Genomic DNA, 16,888 nt, shown 5'->3' on the forward strand with positions numbered 1-16,888 from the left:
CCCGTGCGGCCCCCGCACCCCATGCCTCCCTGGGCAGGGAAGGCCGCTGCCTCTGACCCTGCCTGTCCCATGCAGTCTGACCCCGCCTGTCCCGTGCGGCCCCCGCACCCCATGCCTCCCTGGGCAGGGAAGGCCGCCGCCTCTGACCCCGCCTGTCCCGTGCAGTCTGACCCCGCCTGTCCCGTGTGGCCCCCGCACCCCATGCCTCCCTGGGCAGGGAAGGCCGCCACCTCTGACCCTGCCTGTCCTGTGCAGTCTGACCCCGCCTGTCCCGTGTGGCCCCCGCACCCCATGCCTCCCTGGGCAGGGAAGGCCGCCACCTCTGACCCTGCCTATCCCGTGTGGCCCCGGCACCCCATGCCTCCTTGGGCAGGGACCATGTGGCCCCCGCACCCCCATGCCTTCTGGGCGGGGAAGGCCAGCTCTGACCCTGACCTTGCCCCTCCAGCACCAGCAGCAGGTGGCGCAGGCGGTGGAGCGAGCCAAGCAGGTCACCATGACGGAGCTGAACGCCATCATCGGGGTACGTGGACTCCCCAGTCTGCCTCTCACCGTGTGTATAGCCCTTTTATTCCTCTCATTTACCATAACCAGAGACAGACCCTGACCTCAGCTGGCCCCAAAGAATGGCGGCCCCAGGGCTTCAGTGCTCCCAGCATCTCATGGGCTTGGACCCACCTAGATATCTTCCCCAATGGCTCCCCAGTTGCCTCCCAGTCCCCAGATTAAAGGGGTATCTGACCCAACCCTAGTCCACCTCTAAGTTCATCAGCCCCATCCTACCAGCTTTTGGTGTCTCCAACAGAGAAGGGGTGGGCTCTGGGGTCACCTTGGAGCCTGATGTCTCCCACCTCCCTGGGGGCCTGTCCCTTCCCTGGCACAGATCTGCCCCTCTTTGCCCTCCTGAGGTCAGAGCTGTCTCTGCTGCTCTGTGCTGTGAAGCGTGCTGTGGCTTTCGGGTCTGGGCCTTGCTGGCCTGTGCGCTGAGCTGCCTGGCTGAGCATCCATCAGGGACCTGTGTGAAGTCCAGCCAGGACCCCCGGCCAGGTCTCCCTCACCGAGTGTGCATCCCCAAAGGGACTTCTGGACAATATACATTCCAGGGCACCCCCCTCAGAATTCTTTTCCATCAGTCTGGGGTGGGACTGGGAGTCTGTGTTTCTGTGTTTTTCCAGATCATTCTGAACCATAAGCTGGCTTGGGAAGCAGTAGACGGGTTGGCTAGGGTCTCTCTAGCCCTTTGATTGGTCTTCAGTCCTCTTCTTGTCCTTAAGTACAGTCATTATTTCAAGGTGGAATTAAAGGTGCAGAATGTTCTGGCTTGCTGGGGTGAATGATGTCACTGGGCTCTGATTCTGCGGAGAAACCTGGGGCCCTCTGTTCTAGTTCCACTTTTTCTCCGTGTGACCTCAGGCAGATCCCATCTTTTCCTCACACCCTAGTTTCTGCGTCCGTTACAGGAAAGGGGTGAACCAGCTCACCTCTTTGGGCCAGGACTGCTGGGAGGGCAGGGTCGGAGTGACAGAGTCCTCACCTTTCGTTTTGTCAGTGGCACCCGTGATGGTTATGGGCTTCGGTCCTTCTGGCCTGAGTTGCCTGCGGGGGCGCTGGGCAGGGCAGCTAGCGTGGTCTGAATCCTGGCAGTGCCGAGGGAGGGGCAGACCCTCACCTGCTGTGCAGGAGGAGCGGAGGGGAGGCCGGGAAGGAGAACATGAGTGGGTGGTAATTGTTTCTAGCCAGTGATCTGGGAGGCAGAGCCCCCAGCAGGAAAACCATAATATTGTACAGTCTGAAGTCTCCTCGGAGACCACCCAGCCCAGGGTCCTGCAGCCTCTAGGCTCATGAACTTTGAGGCCGGGTGCTTTGTGAGGATGCACGGGAGGGTGTTCAGCAGCAGCCCTGGTCTCCACCCACTGCATGCCGGTGACCTCCACACACAGTTGTGACACCCCACAATGTTTCCAGACATTGCAAAATGTCCCAGTGGGGGACCCGGGGGCAGTGCATGAAAGGGCCCGAGGTAGAGAACGACTGATTCAACTGATGCCCTTGCTTTATAGAGGCTGGGAGTGACAGCCAGTCACACAGGGTTCAGGAGCAAAGTCAGGCCAGACGCCCCAGGCTGGCTTTCAGCTCAGGGCTCCTCCCCTGCCACATCCTGCCCAGTCTGGCCCTGGTGTGGGGCCAGTGTCCTCCTCAGTGGCCAGTTCACAGCTAGATGGCCGTGCTGAGAGTGGTAGGCAAGGGCTCAGGGTGGGAAGTGCCTTCTCTGAAGTTTCTCCTCTCCCAGCCCCTTGCCCCCATCCATACTGTAGGCCCAGCCCTCCCATCCCTGCCGTGGCCACAGTGGGGTCCCCTCTTCCGCCCCACCACCTCCCCCTTTGGAATCAAAATCCTCTTATGAAAATAGTTTTTTTTTTTTTTTTTTTTCTAAGAAAGAGTGGAATTGGGAAGAAGCACTGCTTGGATTAGCTCTGCTTCCTTTAAGGAGTATTTAGGAAGCTACACGTTAGGTCAAGGCAGCTCGAGGCAGATATTGGAATTCAATTAAAGCCAACGAGTGGGGCCTGTGACCCCCATTTTCGAGGTAATTGCTTCTTCAGCTCTGAGTGAACGCAGCCGTTGCCCTGTCATTAAGCAGGCAGCCGTCTAATCGCTGCGCCTGACAGAGCCTCACAAGGCAGGAATTACGGACAGGCTCTCGAGCCGGGGCATCCCGCGAAGGAGGGAGAGGGAGAGCGGGCTTGTGGCCGGCTGACTCAGGAAAGTGATGGAGAGGAAGGTGGTGAGGGGCCTGGAGTCCTGCCTTAGCAGTAAAGGGCAGGGAAGGGAGGGCCCAGGAAGCCCCGACAGCAGCTGGTGCCTGCCCCATGGCACAGCTGGATTTGCCCTTCTGCGGGAAGGAGTGGCCCGGCCTCCTGATCTGGGAGCTGGGGGACTCGTGCAAGTCACCTAGTTCCTCCAGGCCTGTTTCTCCATCTGTGGGAAGGTGAAGGGCTGGGCAAGTGTCGAATGATGTCCCGCTAAAGTCAGTCGTCTGGGGCTCTCTTGGGCATGGGGTGGAAGGATTCTGCCTTCGTGCTTTGGCTTATGTCAGAGAGAGGTGAGAGATCGGGTATCTGGCAAGCCTGATCACTGGCGTGCCTGCAGTGAGGGGCATGTTTATCACACAGGTTAGAGGATTTCTAGGGTCTCCCCTCCAGGTGAGAGAGGCCAGGGTCTAGCATCAACTTGGTGTGAGGTGAGAGGGCATGGAGGGACTGACGGAGACCCAGGCTTGTTGGTCTGCGGGGCCACTGGGAACTCATGTCCATCTGGGGAAGGCAGGCCTGAAGGTGTGTGTGCGCTCGTGAAGGGCCTACAAAACCCGGTTACTGCAGACCTGATCCACACCCTCTCTTCTTGGATCCAGGTTATTAGGGGATCCTTACACAGTCAAAAGATTGCTGAGCATGGTGGTGGGGGGCAGAGTTTTGTCCCTCGGTCAGCAACTTGCAAAAGGTCTCCCTAGGCAGATTAGATGCAGTGAGCTGATGGTACCCACCACTTCCAGAGCTCACGTTTCAGTTTGCTCCATGCTGGCTCCAGGTCACTGAACTTGGTGGGTGGAGAGGTGTGCACCCCACTTGCTGCTGTTCAGTTGCTCAGTCACGTCCGACTCTTTGTGAACCCATGGCCTGCAGCACACCAGGCTTCCCCGTGCTTTACTGTCCCCTGGAGTTTGCTCAGTCATGTCCATTGAAGTCAGTGATGTTATCTAAACATCTCATCCTCTGCCACCCCCTTATCTTGCCCTCAATCTTTCTCAGTGTCAGGGTCTTTTCCAGTGAGTCGGCTCTTCGCATCAAGTGGCCAGCTCACCCCACTTGCCCACTGACCATTTGGGCTGTGTTCCTTTGAAAATTATTAGTGGAAGAGATATTATAAAGTGTTGATAGGTTTTCTTTCTGTACTGGAGTATAGTTGATTTACAGTGTTATGTTAGTTTCTAGTGTCGGTTATACATACACATGTATCTCTTCTTGTTCAAACTCTTTTCCCATAGGTTATTATAGAATATTGAGCAGCAATCCCTGTGCTATACAGTGGGTCCTTGTTGGTGGTTACTTTTTTTTTCAGATTAGGTAGGGGTGGGGTGAGGAAGAGGGAGGTTGTAGCTTGTCACAAATTGTACAGAGTGTGCTGAAGCCAGTCCTGAGGTTCTCCATTCCCTCCACAAACCTGATGAACTGGGTTTGGTTGACAGGGGGTGTAGAAAGGGAGCCTTAGAATGAATGCATCCTTTTCTCTCAGCCGGGGGCCATGGTAGAGAAAAGTCACGCTGGGCTTGAGTTCTGGCTCTGGTCTCTTTGGCTTAGCAGAGTCATTTCACCCCTCTGAGCCTGTCCCTGTCTCGGAAATGGAGTAACAGCATTGTTGTGAGCCTCCAAGCTGTAGTAGAGCACAGAGGCACAGTTTCACCTGGAGCTGGGGGGCCACTTATGTGGGCAAGAAGTAGAAGGACCAGGCAGAGGTCGGGGCTGCTCTCCTCTCCCCCGGGAGGCGAGGAGTCTCCATCTCATACAGCTAGGACGTCCTCAGTGGGTCTCGGCCCTGGAAAGGCTTAGCCCACTTCGCTAGGTTTAACCCAAATCATGAACCTGAGAAGCGAAGCATTAACTCAGGTAGCAGAGGCATGAAGCATGATGTACACAATCTGGTTACATGGACTTGGCCAGCAAGGGCCTCCCCGTCAGCGTCCCGGAGGGCAGGGAGGCACGCCTGCCCCCAGGATGTGTCTCTGAGAGGCTGCTGTTCCGGCATGAGGAGGGGGCGCTCGTGAGGGGCCTTGCCCCCTGGTTGGGGGTTGAGGGGGATTGTTGACTTCCTTTCACTTGATGGACAGAGAGATCCTGGTCTTAGAGGGGACAGTGGAAGCTGGAGACAGGCAGCTGCAGAGTTGAGCCCAGTGCCTCCTCGGATGGGGGTTCGATCCCGTTTCTCCCCGGCTGAAAACCTCGTCACCCTTCTACTCGGATGTCACTGTGTTTACTCCCCTCGTCCTCTGAAGTCAGAGATGTGTCATGGGGACAGGGAAGCAGCCTGAGGATGGCTGTGCCCTGCCTGCAACGCTGGGATGGAGAGACAGGTGGAACACTGCCAGCCGCCCCGCTGCGGAAAAGATTTTTTTCTCACTCTCTGTCACAACCAGGATGCTTGTCAGCAGACCCTTGACCCGACAAGCCCTGGCATCTGTCCTTGCCCTGAGAGAGAAGCCTCGGAGGTCGGCTGTCTGTCCTTGCCTCCTGGAGCCTGCTGGACTGCTCCTGACCATGCCTTCCATCCATCCAGAGCAGACCTCGGGGGAATTTCTGGCTGTGCAGGGGGTCCTGCTCTTGTGCTTGAAGATGAGAAGTACACGGAAGCTGCCTTTCCTCTGTTGCAAAGAAGACATAACCTGCTTCATGGGCCACTGCAGAAAACCACCATCTCCGTCTTGGAAGCTAAACAGCTTTGAAAGCCCGTGTCTTCCATATAGACACTGCAACTGCAATTATAGACTCTGTTGCAAGTTTCTGGTGCTGGTTCACTGGTTCACCTTTCAGGAAGCAGGATGCCCCACTGACGCTCCTCGTCCCAACTAACTGTTCAAGCTGCACTTCCTTGGGCCTTGCCTCTGGGGGGTGGATGGCTTTAGGGTAGACACCTCCACTTTGTGTCTGCTCTGGCGTCTCAGGGCAGACAGTCCAGACCAGTGCCCACCAGCAGCTTCCATAAACTTCCCACCAAGAGACATCCCAGGTCTTGAGCAGTGGCTGTGGTCCCAGGCTTTTCCCCCTACACTGAAAAATCAGCCCTGCAGGGCTGGGAGTGTAGTACCTCAGTTTCCTCATTTGTAAAGTGGGGATCATGAATTTGGGGGTGCACGAGGCTGGCAGTTTGCAGTTTAGTTGAGGAAGAGCAGGTCTCTTAACGTGTGCTCTGTACTCTGACACTCAGTCGTGTCCAACTCTCTGCGATCCCGTGAGCTCTAGCCCACCAGGCTTCTCTGTCCAGGGGGCTCTCCTGGTGAGAATACTGGAGCGGGGTGCCATTTCCTCCACCAGGGGATCTTCCTAACCCAGGGACTAAACCCAAGTCTCCTACATTGCAGGCAGATTCTTTACTTGGGAAGCCATTTGGGAAGCTCTTAATCCCTGATCTCAAATACACTTACTGCCTGTTGGAGCCGTGTGTCCATCCAGAACTGTGGGCCTTCACTGTAATCTGTCATCTGTCAGCAGTGGCCAGAGAGCCACGGTTTACACTGACAGGTGAGCTTGTCAGGCTTTGGCTCTCTGTCACCCCCATAAACTCCTCTTGCCCTGGGGCAGGGGGTCTCCTTAGGAACAGTCTTTGGGTGATGTTGGTAGTTAACCCTGTTCCAGCCCCTGAGTACCAGTTCGCCATCTTTAAAGTGGGCACAACCCTTCTACCAGGTAGTTGAAAGGGTCAGAGATAATATTTGGAAAGGGCCCAGGCATTCTTTCAGGCATTCAGTAAATTTCCATTCCCTCCTCTTGTGCTTGTTGAAAGGAAAGACGTATGTATAACCCGAGGCCCCAGTCACTCCCAAGAAATGTTTCAATCTCTATGAAATAGAGACATTGGTCATGCCGTAGTCAGCGGCACAGTGCCCATGGTTCTTAAGATTGATGAAGGGTGTTTTGTCTGCTGCTGGGGGAGAACAAGGGGACGGGGGAAGAGAAGACCCTGAGACCAGTGCTGGGTTGAGGAATTCGGGACATCCACGGAGCAGAATCCTTGACTCGGGATTGTCGTCCTTGCTATTGATGGTAGTCGGCATTGCACGTGCCTGGTGCTGTCCAACTCTGGGACCCCATGGACTGTGGCCCTCCAGGCTTCTCCGTCCATGGGATTTTCCAGGCAAGAATACTGGCGTGTGTTGCCATTTTCTTCTCCATCTATTGATGATAATAACTCAATTAATACCTGTCTAGATTTGGGGAAAGTAGGGGAGAAGGGGGCCCATGGAAAGCCCTCTGGTAGATGTTCGCTATTGTTAAGAGATCACTCAGTGACCTACCTGAGGTCACCCAGCTAGTAAGTGCCAGGGCTGGGATTTGAATCCAGATCTGTCTTAATTCCAAAGCCCCCCTCTTCACCCTGTTCTCTGCTCTCCTGTTCAGTGGCCTTGGTTCTCATTCCTGTGGCCCCAAACTCTTCTTGATCCCAGGACTCTTCTGCTGTTTGCTGCTCTTGCTCTGAAAGACAGGCGTGGAGTTCTTCAGAATTAGGGAGTCTTCCCCAGGGTTGGGAATAAGGGTGGGAGATGCTGGCTGCTGACGTTCGCAGGCATGTAAGCATGAGCAAAACTGTGACTGCTGGGAGCTTAAAAGTGGATCGCCCTCCACAGAGAGGGAGCCCTGATGACTGTGGTTTTTAAATGCATGCTTTATTTATCTTGGGCTTGGAATCATACATTGAGAAATTCTGTCCTGGTTGGGGAGGAGGTGGTGTTTGCCATCATAAATCTTGTGTCTAAATTGCAGTCCATTAACAGACTTCCTCCAGCATGACAGCATGTGGCCTGAGCTGGGGATGAGGCTCTGGGAGGGTGGGGTACGTGTTCCCCTGCTGCCTCCTGGAGGAGCGAGAGGGCTGGCCTGGGCCTCTCCCGCCCTGCTGGCTTGGCCGTGCTCACCACCCACTTCATTGCAGCAACAGCAGCTCCAGGCGCAGCACCTCTCCCATGCCACACATGGCCCCCCGGTCCAGCTGCCACCCCACCCATCAGGCCTCCAGCCTCCAGGGATCCCCCCAGTGACGGGGAGCAGCTCGGGGCTGCTGGCACTTGGTGCACTGGGCAGCCAGGCCCACCTGTCAGTGAAGGACGAGAAGAACCACCATGAGCTGGACCACAGAGGTGCGGCCCGGGGCTGGGGGCGTGGGGTGGGCAGAGGCTCTAGAGACCCTGCTGTGAGCGCACACAGCGAGTGCTGTCACCCAAAGACCAGGAGTTAGCGAGCCTTGGAGCCGTCCATCAGTGAAGTTCCTGGTGTTTGGAAACCAGAGCCCCATCCCCCAGGCCCACCCCCAATGCCTGAGGTGTACCCACTTTTCTCTGCCCTGGAAGACATCTGGTCCTTTCATGCTGGAGTACCTTTCCATTTTCCTAGCTACATCCTGCCCATACTCCAAGGGTCAGCCCCAGTCCCATTCCTTCAGGCAGCCCTCCTGGCCAAGCTGAGGGTTTTTTCAAATTCCCAGAGGAGTTTAAGAGTCGGGGTCCCAAGACCTCTGTTGCCATCATCTTCTATCCTTCCCTGAAAAATGTTTTATCCTCACAGAGACCATTAGCCCTCTGAGGACGGAGGCCAAGTTCCCAGGTGTTTAACCCATAGAGGGTTCTTGGGAAAGGTACCCAGTTGACTCTCAAGTAAAGGCTTGTTAGGGGCTGTACACTACGTAGAACCAGTGCTGGTGCGGCTGCAGGGAGAGGACTGGGGAGATGGGGAGTGAGAGCGCCCCCCACCCTTCACTCAGCCCTTCCCGCAAGGAAGCTGTCAGGCATCAGGAGGGCTTAGTTTTATCGGGATGTGAAAGGGCCTGGCTTCCTAGCAGACCCTTTGCAAATAGGACCACTTTGTGTGGTCTGCCTGCAGATGTTTTTTTCTAGCTTTATTGATACATAATTGACACATAACATCACATTTAAGGTGTACCATGTGATGGTTTGATTTATGCTTAGATATGGGCCACATGCCAATGCCCTGTGGGCATGAGGGCCTTGGAATGTCACCATCCTACCCAGGCTGGGGCTGGGAAGTGGTAGCAGGTTCTGGGAACTGAGACTAAGATTTTTGTCTCTGCCTTAGGCTGATCCTCCTGGCAGAGGAAGAGGGCCTCTCTGCAGCAGACAGGAAGACCAGGGAGCTAGTGCTTGACTGGGCAGATAATCAGAGGCCTCTGCTTCCAAAGGGGCTTCTTGGCAAAGAAACAGAGAAGGGTGATAATTAAAAACAACACCATACCAAAAAACCACTCCCATAATTAATTAAAAAAAAATAACAATAATGTTCTCAACTCTCAGATCCTATGGATACTTTATATAGCACGATCCTTCCCAAGCTTGTGGCTTTAAAAACTGCTGACCAGTAATCTTGGCACCTTTTTCAGCATGGCAGGGAGAGCTAGACCACAGAGCCCCCTGCAGCCCCACCTAGGCCTGGTGGCTCGGAGAAGCAATGGAATTGGGGCAGTTAATTTCCAAACTGAGAGACGTCACCTAATGGCTCTGCCTTGGCTGACCCGGGGTGACTCAGAGAGCCAGGCCACTGCCCATTTTAAAACCCGTGAACTAGCAAAGCGTAAAAGCCAGCTGGACGAGACTGACCTTGCTTTCTTTTTGTTTTTCTGTGTTGTGGGACCCGACCCTCCTCCTTTCCTGGCCTTCTGTCCCCGAAGAGAGAGAATCCAGTGCGGTAAGTGCTGGCACTCTGGGCCCTGTGGGGTGCGTTTGGGGTGCAGGGTACTTGGGGCACCCTGTGTGGGCTCCTGGGGGTGGCTGGGTATTGTAATGAAATAAGAGCTGTTGTCACCTGTTGATTGACCTTTACTTCTCCAGGTTTTAGGGCCATTATTTGTCAAATGGAGATTTGGGCTAAGTGAGCTGTAGCTAACCCCCTTTTTATATAAGAGGTGATTACTGGAGAGGTCAGCCGGCCAGCCCTGGGTCCTACAAGGGGGGTTGTGGAGTCACGGGGCTGACCCCAGAGCTCGGGACCCTGGCGTCCCTCCCTCATTTGGGGCTGGAGTCCCTCCCTGTCCCCCAGGTTGGCTGTCTCCTATATGATCCTGTATCCTCTTTATTTCCTCCCAACACCTGAGGTTTCTCCCTGTTGCAGGCTTTAACTTGGTTTAAGAAGTGCTCACAAGCGAGCATTAAGGCCAGGCTGCCTGCGTGTCTGCCAGCTCTGAGATTTGCCATAAATCTTTCTGATCACACTGAGGCTCAGAGGTTCTGTTTCAAGTGAATAAGCCTTCTGAATAAGCGCAGTGGAGTCTGGATAAAAAAATCCTCCAGCGATTAGCAAAGCTATTTTATTCCTCATCGCCGTCCTTGTATCTGGGGCCATCTAATCTGTTAGGATGGCTTTGGTTATTACCTCGTGTTAAGTAGGACTTGGAAGGTCAGGCAGTTAACTAACCATCTAAACAGCAGCTTCCTCGGGTGGCTTCTCCATCTCGACCCACGTCCCCTCCCCAGCCCTCCACTGGGCTGACTCTGAACCTCCCATCAGCAGCAGTGCTCACGTCTGTCCCCTCTCTGCTTGCCAGGTCATTTGGGCCCAGGAATGGCTAGGTACATCAGAAAGGAACAGCTGAAGCTGCAGATCCATTCTGATTGCTTTTATGTTGATCCCAGGTGCCCTTTTTTGGAGAGGTAGTTTGCCTAGACAGGAAGAGGGCTGGGCTAGACATCTCAAGGCTCAGCCTGGTCCCGGCTTCACGGGGCATTGGGTAGCCCTCTCAGCCTCTACCAGCCTCAGTTTCTCCATCTGTAATATGGGAATATTCCTGCTCAGCCAGCCTCTCTGCTTAGTTAGGAAGACCCCACTTAGCACAGGACCCAGGACCCAGCTTTACCTGCTTACCACAGACTTGCCACAAAGAGCAGTGGCTGCTCAATCCCTTCACTGCCTTCAGATGTCTTCATCCTCATCTCTCTTGGCCTTGGCTTTGTGCCCTCTCTGTGAATGCTTTCTCCTAAAGAATCCCACGAGGAGCCCCCAAGATCGGGGCTCTTCACAGTGCTCTCCGATGTTGAAACTTAGGGCAGAGGGGCCCCTGGAGAGTTGAGTGGAAATGAGTGGTGTCACCGTCCTTGGCAGGGAGGGCTGTGGGCCGTAGGGGCTCACACATGTGCGCGCAGCCATGGTGTCGGGGGGAGTGGATATGAACGTAATCAGCCCTTTGGAAACCAGGTTGTCAACAGATGAGGCCCGGGCAGGAAAGACAGGGCCATGTCGGAGTGGGAGGGGGGCCGACCGGCCGGGCTGGAAGCTGTCCCGGAGGGGTTAGTCTGGAGTCCAATTAGAGGTAGCCTCATTCATATTTCCTTGCCTAGCCGAAGCAATAAAAAATACTTAGTTTTTTGGCCGCCTGCCAGCCAGAGGCGGGCTGGATCGATGCCGCTAAACGCCTGACATGACTCTCCTCCGGTAGCAGCGAGGCTTTGCAGCTGACTGCAGAAGAAAGAGCCTGCTGTTCTCCGAGCCGCGGCCTGGGTCGCAGGGGGAAACAGGAGTGGCCGCACACCCCCCTCTCCTTGCTACCCCCGCAAGAGCAGAGGGGCTGGGAGCATTTCTGCTTAGCACAGGGTGGCCGCCGTCGGAGGAAATGAAATGAAATGACAGTGATTTTTCTGCCGGCGCTCGCCGCGGCTAATTGAATTGCGGCTGTGCGCGCATCACTGCCGCGCCTGCCCAGCTGCGGGGAAGGTTGAAGCTGCACTTCCATTATAACCTCCATATTTTCTTCAAGGCTTGATAACTCTGCCATTTTAATTTGCTTCAGGCAGAAGCTTGGCAGGGAAGGGCTGCCCAGAAACTGGCTTAGGGGAGGAAATGAAGTTCTGCGGCTCCTTCCCGCACCGCTCCCCGCAGAACGCCAGACCCTGCCTCTGGGGGAAGTGGGGAGACTTTGCATCTGCCTCTGGAAGGCCTCCCCCTTTGAGGAGACATCTCTGCAGGTCCCCGTGTAGGCTTGTCACACTGCCCTGGGCACAGGGGTGAGGAGGGACTGGACTTTGCTCCCCGCCCTGCCCCAGCTGGGCGGTCAGCTGCTGGAGGGCAGGGACTGCATCTTGTTCACTCACGCACACCTGCATCCCGCCTCAGGCCTGATCCAGCGCAGGTGCACAGAAGAGGGTGCCGAGTGATGCGGGGGAAGGTGTGATGCCGTCTCTTGTGTTGTTGTTGTTTGGTCCCTCAGTCATGTCCCACTCTTTTGCGACCCCATGGACTGTAGCTGCCTCGCTCCTCCCCTTCATGGGATTCTCCAGGCAAGAATACTGGAGTAGGTTGCCATTCCCTTCTGCAGGGGAGCTTTCCGACCCAGGGGATGAACCTGTGTCTCCTGCATTGGCAGGTGGATTCTTTACCACTGAGCCACCAGTGTGGTCTCTTAGGAAGGGACAGACCTCAGCGGTCCCTTAGAGGGGGTTGTGGTATCTTTCCCTTGGCAGAGAGGTTTGCTGGCAGGCACCCCTGCCCATCGCACCTCCCTGCCTGCTCCCAGCCCAGTGTTGGAGGCCACGTGATGCCTGTCGTTCCTACTCACGCTTCGCACCACCAGTTGGAGTCCTTCTCTCAACTTCCGCTCCATCCTCAGACCCGCTGGCATTGCTTCTCTTGCCTTACCTTGTCAGCCCACCTTCCCTCTTCCCAGGCCATAAATTCCAAACTCTTCTCATCCTCATTTGCTTTGTAGTTGAAGGGAGAACTCATTAGTCCTTTCCAGGCATAAAAACCTCGGGTTTTCTTCAAGTTGCCTCCTGCTGGGGGACCTTGGGCACGTTTCCCATCGTCTCGGGACCTGGACTTGGCCATCATCACAGAGGGGAGGGGAATTCTACCTGCTCTCTATGCCTTTTCCCATCTTCAGAGGGAGAGGCTTCATGATGTTGTGTTTTCTGCTTCATTGCAACCCTGGTGTTTCTCTCTAAGATTGCGGGAGGCCAGGCCGTCACAGAAGGGCATTCACACAAGATGCCCCGTTGCGTACCTGCGCTGGGGAGACCTGTTGGCACCTGGCAGTTCCGCTGCCTGTCGGCCCCCCCTTCCTGTCAGGTTTAGCCAGTGAGGTATTGTGCATAGCCCCCGTTTGTCGGCTCAGATCTGTCTTCAAGACTCCCTACAAATTTTCAGCTTATCCATTCTTTGAGCACAGAGGGGTGGAAGAGGAGATAGGTGCGACCCCACCTTCACGAAGCGCGCAGGGTCATAGGCCAGAGGCCAATGACTCATGCAAGGTTAGTTATCTAACAGCAGCGACATTGCTACAGTAGAGAACTGTCATGCTCTCAGGGCCTCTCCCAGAGGAACCAAATCTGGAGGGTTGGGAGGGTGTCCCTCCCTGGTGAGGCTGATGGAGCCAAGACCTGCAGGACACACAGAGCACCTCAACTGACCTTCCGGGTCACCCCACTGAGCTAGATCGATGCGTGAATGAAATGTTCACACTAACTCTCCTCCTTGCTTCCAGAATAACTCAGTGTCGCCCTCGGAAAGCCTGCGAGCTAGTGAGAAGCACCGGGGATCTGCGGACTACAGCATGGAAGCCAAGAAGCGGAAAGCAGAGGAGAAGGACAGTTTAAGCCGATACGTACGTCCGGGGGCTCCACTGGGGTTTGTGTTGGGTTGGCTGGGCTGAAGGAGAAGCCCTCCCCTGCCCCAGGGCCTGGTTGTGGAAGAGTCAGGTACAGGTGGGGGTGGTGGGAAGGTGGCCTGGGCATGGGAAGCCTGCATAGATCGGTGCGCTGTGAGCATATGGGCCACAGCCAGGAGGGAGTGAGCAGAGAGGTCTTCCTGGGCCCTGTGGGGTCTGGGGAGAGTTAGGGGCCCCTCCCTAGATGGACCCGCAACCCCATGCTACCATCACGGCCCCCTCAGAATCTGTGAGCTGCCCCAGGTGCCATCCCTGGTGCCCTCATACTTTGACTCTGCAGGTGGCCACAGTTTCTGCTCTGTGCCAGGCTGGGCAGGGCTGAGAGCTGGGGCAGAGGACAGGGGGCAATGTGGTGTGGGAGCCAGTGCCCTTGGGCCCAGCCCTCCCTGTCCAGCCACTTGGCTGCTCTGGGGCTTTGGGCATATCGCGTAGCCAAAGCCTCAGCTGCGTTTCTGGGAGACGAGGCTAATCACCCCTCCCACACTGTGATGGAAATGATGGAATGAGATCAGCGCACGTACAAGTGATGGCGGATGTCAGGCCAGCTGGAGAGAGGTGTCTGGCTCCAGAGGGACAAGTTAAAGGGAGCTTAGAAATATAATGGGGCAGGTGTGGGTGAGGCTGCCAGTGGCTGTGGGAGCCGAATGAACCCAGGTCCGGGAGGCTGCTCTAGCAAATGGCAAAGGGGAGGCCGCCACTGGTGGGGCTGAGTGGGGACAGTGTGGACTTTGAGGTTTGGCTGAGGTTCAGCTCCTGGCTGGTGGAAATGGGATGGTTTGGGCTCAGTCTGGGGTGGGTGTGGCCTCTCATTGGCTTCTCTCTCCGTGCAGGATAGTGACGGGGACAAGAGTGACGATCTAGTGGTGGACGTTTCCAATGAGGTGAGGGCATTTCCCGGTCGCAGGGCGGCTCTCTGTGTGGGCAGTTGGAGATGATTCCTGTCCCGGGTGGGAGCCGTTGTGTCTGGGCTATTGCACCCTCACCGGCAGCCCCTGCTGGGTTTGACGCCTTTGGGTTGGGGGCATCAGGCTGGTCAGGAGGAAGAAGACAGGGCTTGGCTGCTTGGTGGCTGGGGAGTCATTAACCATGCTGGCTTCCTAGGATGGGTCTCCAGAGAGAGAGAGACCCCTGAAGATCCCAGTGGAGGGCCGGCTCCCCTGGTCCTCTAGGTCAGCTCTATTCTCCCCACCATCCCTGGGGTCTTGGGGTGGTAAGCTCCGTGGGTCAGCCTCAGCTGGGAATGAGGAGCTGGAAGAGATCTACACGAAGTCAAGAGGGCCAGCTGCCCAGCATGGAGGCCTGAACTCATGTTCGATCTTGAGCAGATCCCGTCCACCCACCTGCTCTGTCCTCAGTCTCCCCGTCTCTGGGATGAGGAGGGGTCAGACTAGGTTGTTAAGAGCTGGTGGCCGCCCCTTGGGACCAGAGAAAAACTCAGGCTCATCGTAGCTGTTAGCACATCTCTGCCTCACTTGTGTCCTTAGGACCCTGCGACACCCCGGGTCAGCCCGGCACATTCCCCTCCTGAAAATGGCCTGGACAAGGCCCGTGGCCTGAAGAAGGATGCCCCCACCAGCCCCGCCTCGGTGGCCTCCTCCAGCAGCACGCCCTCCTCCAAGACCAAAGACCTTGGTCATGTATGTGGAGTCTGCCCCTGGTACCGCAGAGACTAGGAGAGGGCTGGGGAGGGTTGCGGCAGAGGGAAAAAGTTTCTGGAAAAGGGGCTGGACCCGGAGTGCTGCTGATTAGAAGGTGGAGGGGTGGAGCAGAAAGCACATGGACTGGGGCTTGGCCTGGGTTCACATCCTGGCTTTACCACGTACAGGCTGAACCCTGAGCTTAGTTACTGTTTCTGAGCCTCAGTTGCTGCATCTGTAAAATGGGAACCATGAACACAGTCCCTGCCAAACAAGACTGGGCAAGAATGAAGGGGCTGTGTGGCAGAAGATTGAGAACTAGGCCTCGTGTGGTGCCGAGCTCTCGGAGAAAGGAGTCTTCATAGCCTCCCTTGGTCTCTGCGTTTCCCCCTTGCAGAATGACAAATCCTCCACCCCTGGACTCAAGTCTAACACGCCAACCCCACGGAATGATGCCCCAACTCCTGGCACCAGCACGACCCCGGGGCTCCGGTCGATGCCAGGCAAACCTCCAGGCATGGACCCGATAGGTATAATGGGTAGGCACAATGGGGCTGAGCTGACTGTGCTTGATGGGATGGTCTGCCCCAGGCCAGGGCTGGAGCCTCACAGATGGGCCGGAGCACCAGGCAGGGAGTCAGAATTAGGGCTGTCTCTGTGGGACTTGGTCAGGTTTGACACCGAGGTGAATGCCTGCTGCTTCAGCACTCACGTCAGGGCTTACTGGGGCCACTGTTGAGCTCAGCGTGTGGAAGGAGCTTCAGACAGCTCGGGACACCATCAGTGTCTGTCTGCCTTTGTTGTTAGTTCTGTGAGATTCTGAAAAATGCTGTTCTCTGGGCCTCTGAATCTTGTTCTATAAAAAAAAGGTGGGCACATCTCTCACCTCAGACCTTGGGCTGTGAACATGGGGATCTCTGGTAGGTGAGCTCAGCCCCGGAGGACTGCCTGGAGTGGATAGCTTGAGAAGACAGGCAAGATTGCTTCTGGGCCAGAGGCAGCCTGGTGGCCTGGGCTTTTCCTGGATGAAGGGGGTGGGGCCCTCTCCCCTTGGCGGTACGACCGGGCTTACATCTGCCTCCTTGCAGCCTCGGCCCTGCGCACGCCCATCTCCATCACCAGCTCCTATGCCGCGCCCTTTGCCATGATGAGCCACCATGAGATGAATGGCTCCCTCACCAGCCCCAGCGCCTATGCGGGCCTCCACAACATCCCACCGCAGATGAGCGCGGCTGCAGCCGCCGCCGCCGCCGCCTATGGCCGATCGCCAATGGTGAGCTTTGGAGCTGTACGTAGACCTTTTGGCTCCTTTTTGGGGGGGCTGGGCAAGGAGTGGGGACAGGAGTTGGAAGGGGTTAGAGAGACCCTTCCTGCATGCAGAGGGTGCCCTCTGGGTCCAGTGACCAGGCAGGTACCTTGCGGGGAGAGTGTTCATGAGGAATCAGAAGGGAACACTCTTGGGGGTCACAGACCTGGTTCCCACCCCCCTGCCCTTTTGTCACCATGTCTCAACCAACAGCCTCCCTGGGCGGCCCCTTTCCATCTGGGAAGTGGGGCTGGCACCCGTCTTTCTGGGTGCTCTGGGGTGGGACTCCCATGGTGAGTCAGGTGATCTCACAAGGCAGGGCCTTGGCCCGTGGGGCTGCCCATGTGTTATACCAAGGTGTGTCTGCTGTTACTGAGAGGGCCCGGGCCTGTGTTGTCGCTGGAACAAGGGGTTCTGCTCTGCTCAGCCGTCTCAGGCTCTGAAGAGGCAGTGTGGTGCTGGTGGGACAGGACGTGGTGGAGGAGGAAGCTGGGGTTGGGTGTTGTATAGTAGG

The 16,888-nt window shown here is 56.2% G+C and overlaps 1 protein-coding gene across 8 annotated transcripts in view; it reads left to right on the top strand.

Annotated features, from left to right (window-relative positions):
* LOC120853524 (transducin-like enhancer protein 3) overlaps positions 1-16,888 on the top strand; it is a 46,757-nt gene that overhangs the window by 23,218 nt on the left and 6,651 nt on the right. Inside the window, exons 6-13 of one of the 8 annotated variants that reach the window (XM_040227441.1) lie at positions 449-523; positions 7,702-7,906; positions 9,448-9,464; positions 13,249-13,368; positions 14,262-14,312; positions 14,916-15,068; positions 15,466-15,607; positions 16,157-16,356. In XM_040227441.1, coding sequence (XP_040083375.1) covers positions 449-523; positions 7,702-7,906; positions 9,448-9,464; positions 13,249-13,368; positions 14,262-14,312; positions 14,916-15,068; positions 15,466-15,607; positions 16,157-16,356 — 963 coding nt within the window. Of the gene's footprint in view, positions 1-448; positions 554-7,701; positions 7,907-9,447; positions 9,465-13,248; positions 13,369-14,261; positions 14,313-14,915; positions 15,069-15,465; positions 15,608-16,156; positions 16,357-16,888 lie in introns of all 8 variants that reach the window. The other 7 variants (XM_040227443.1, XM_040227442.1, XM_040227444.1 and 4 more) reach the window with 7 other exon arrangements.

This window comes from Oryx dammah, unplaced genomic scaffold (genome assembly GCF_014754425.2).
Source record: "Oryx dammah isolate SB20612 unplaced genomic scaffold, SCBI_Odam_1.1 HiC_scaffold_26, whole genome shotgun sequence".
Taxonomy (NCBI): Eukaryota; Metazoa; Chordata; class Mammalia; order Artiodactyla; family Bovidae; genus Oryx; species Oryx dammah.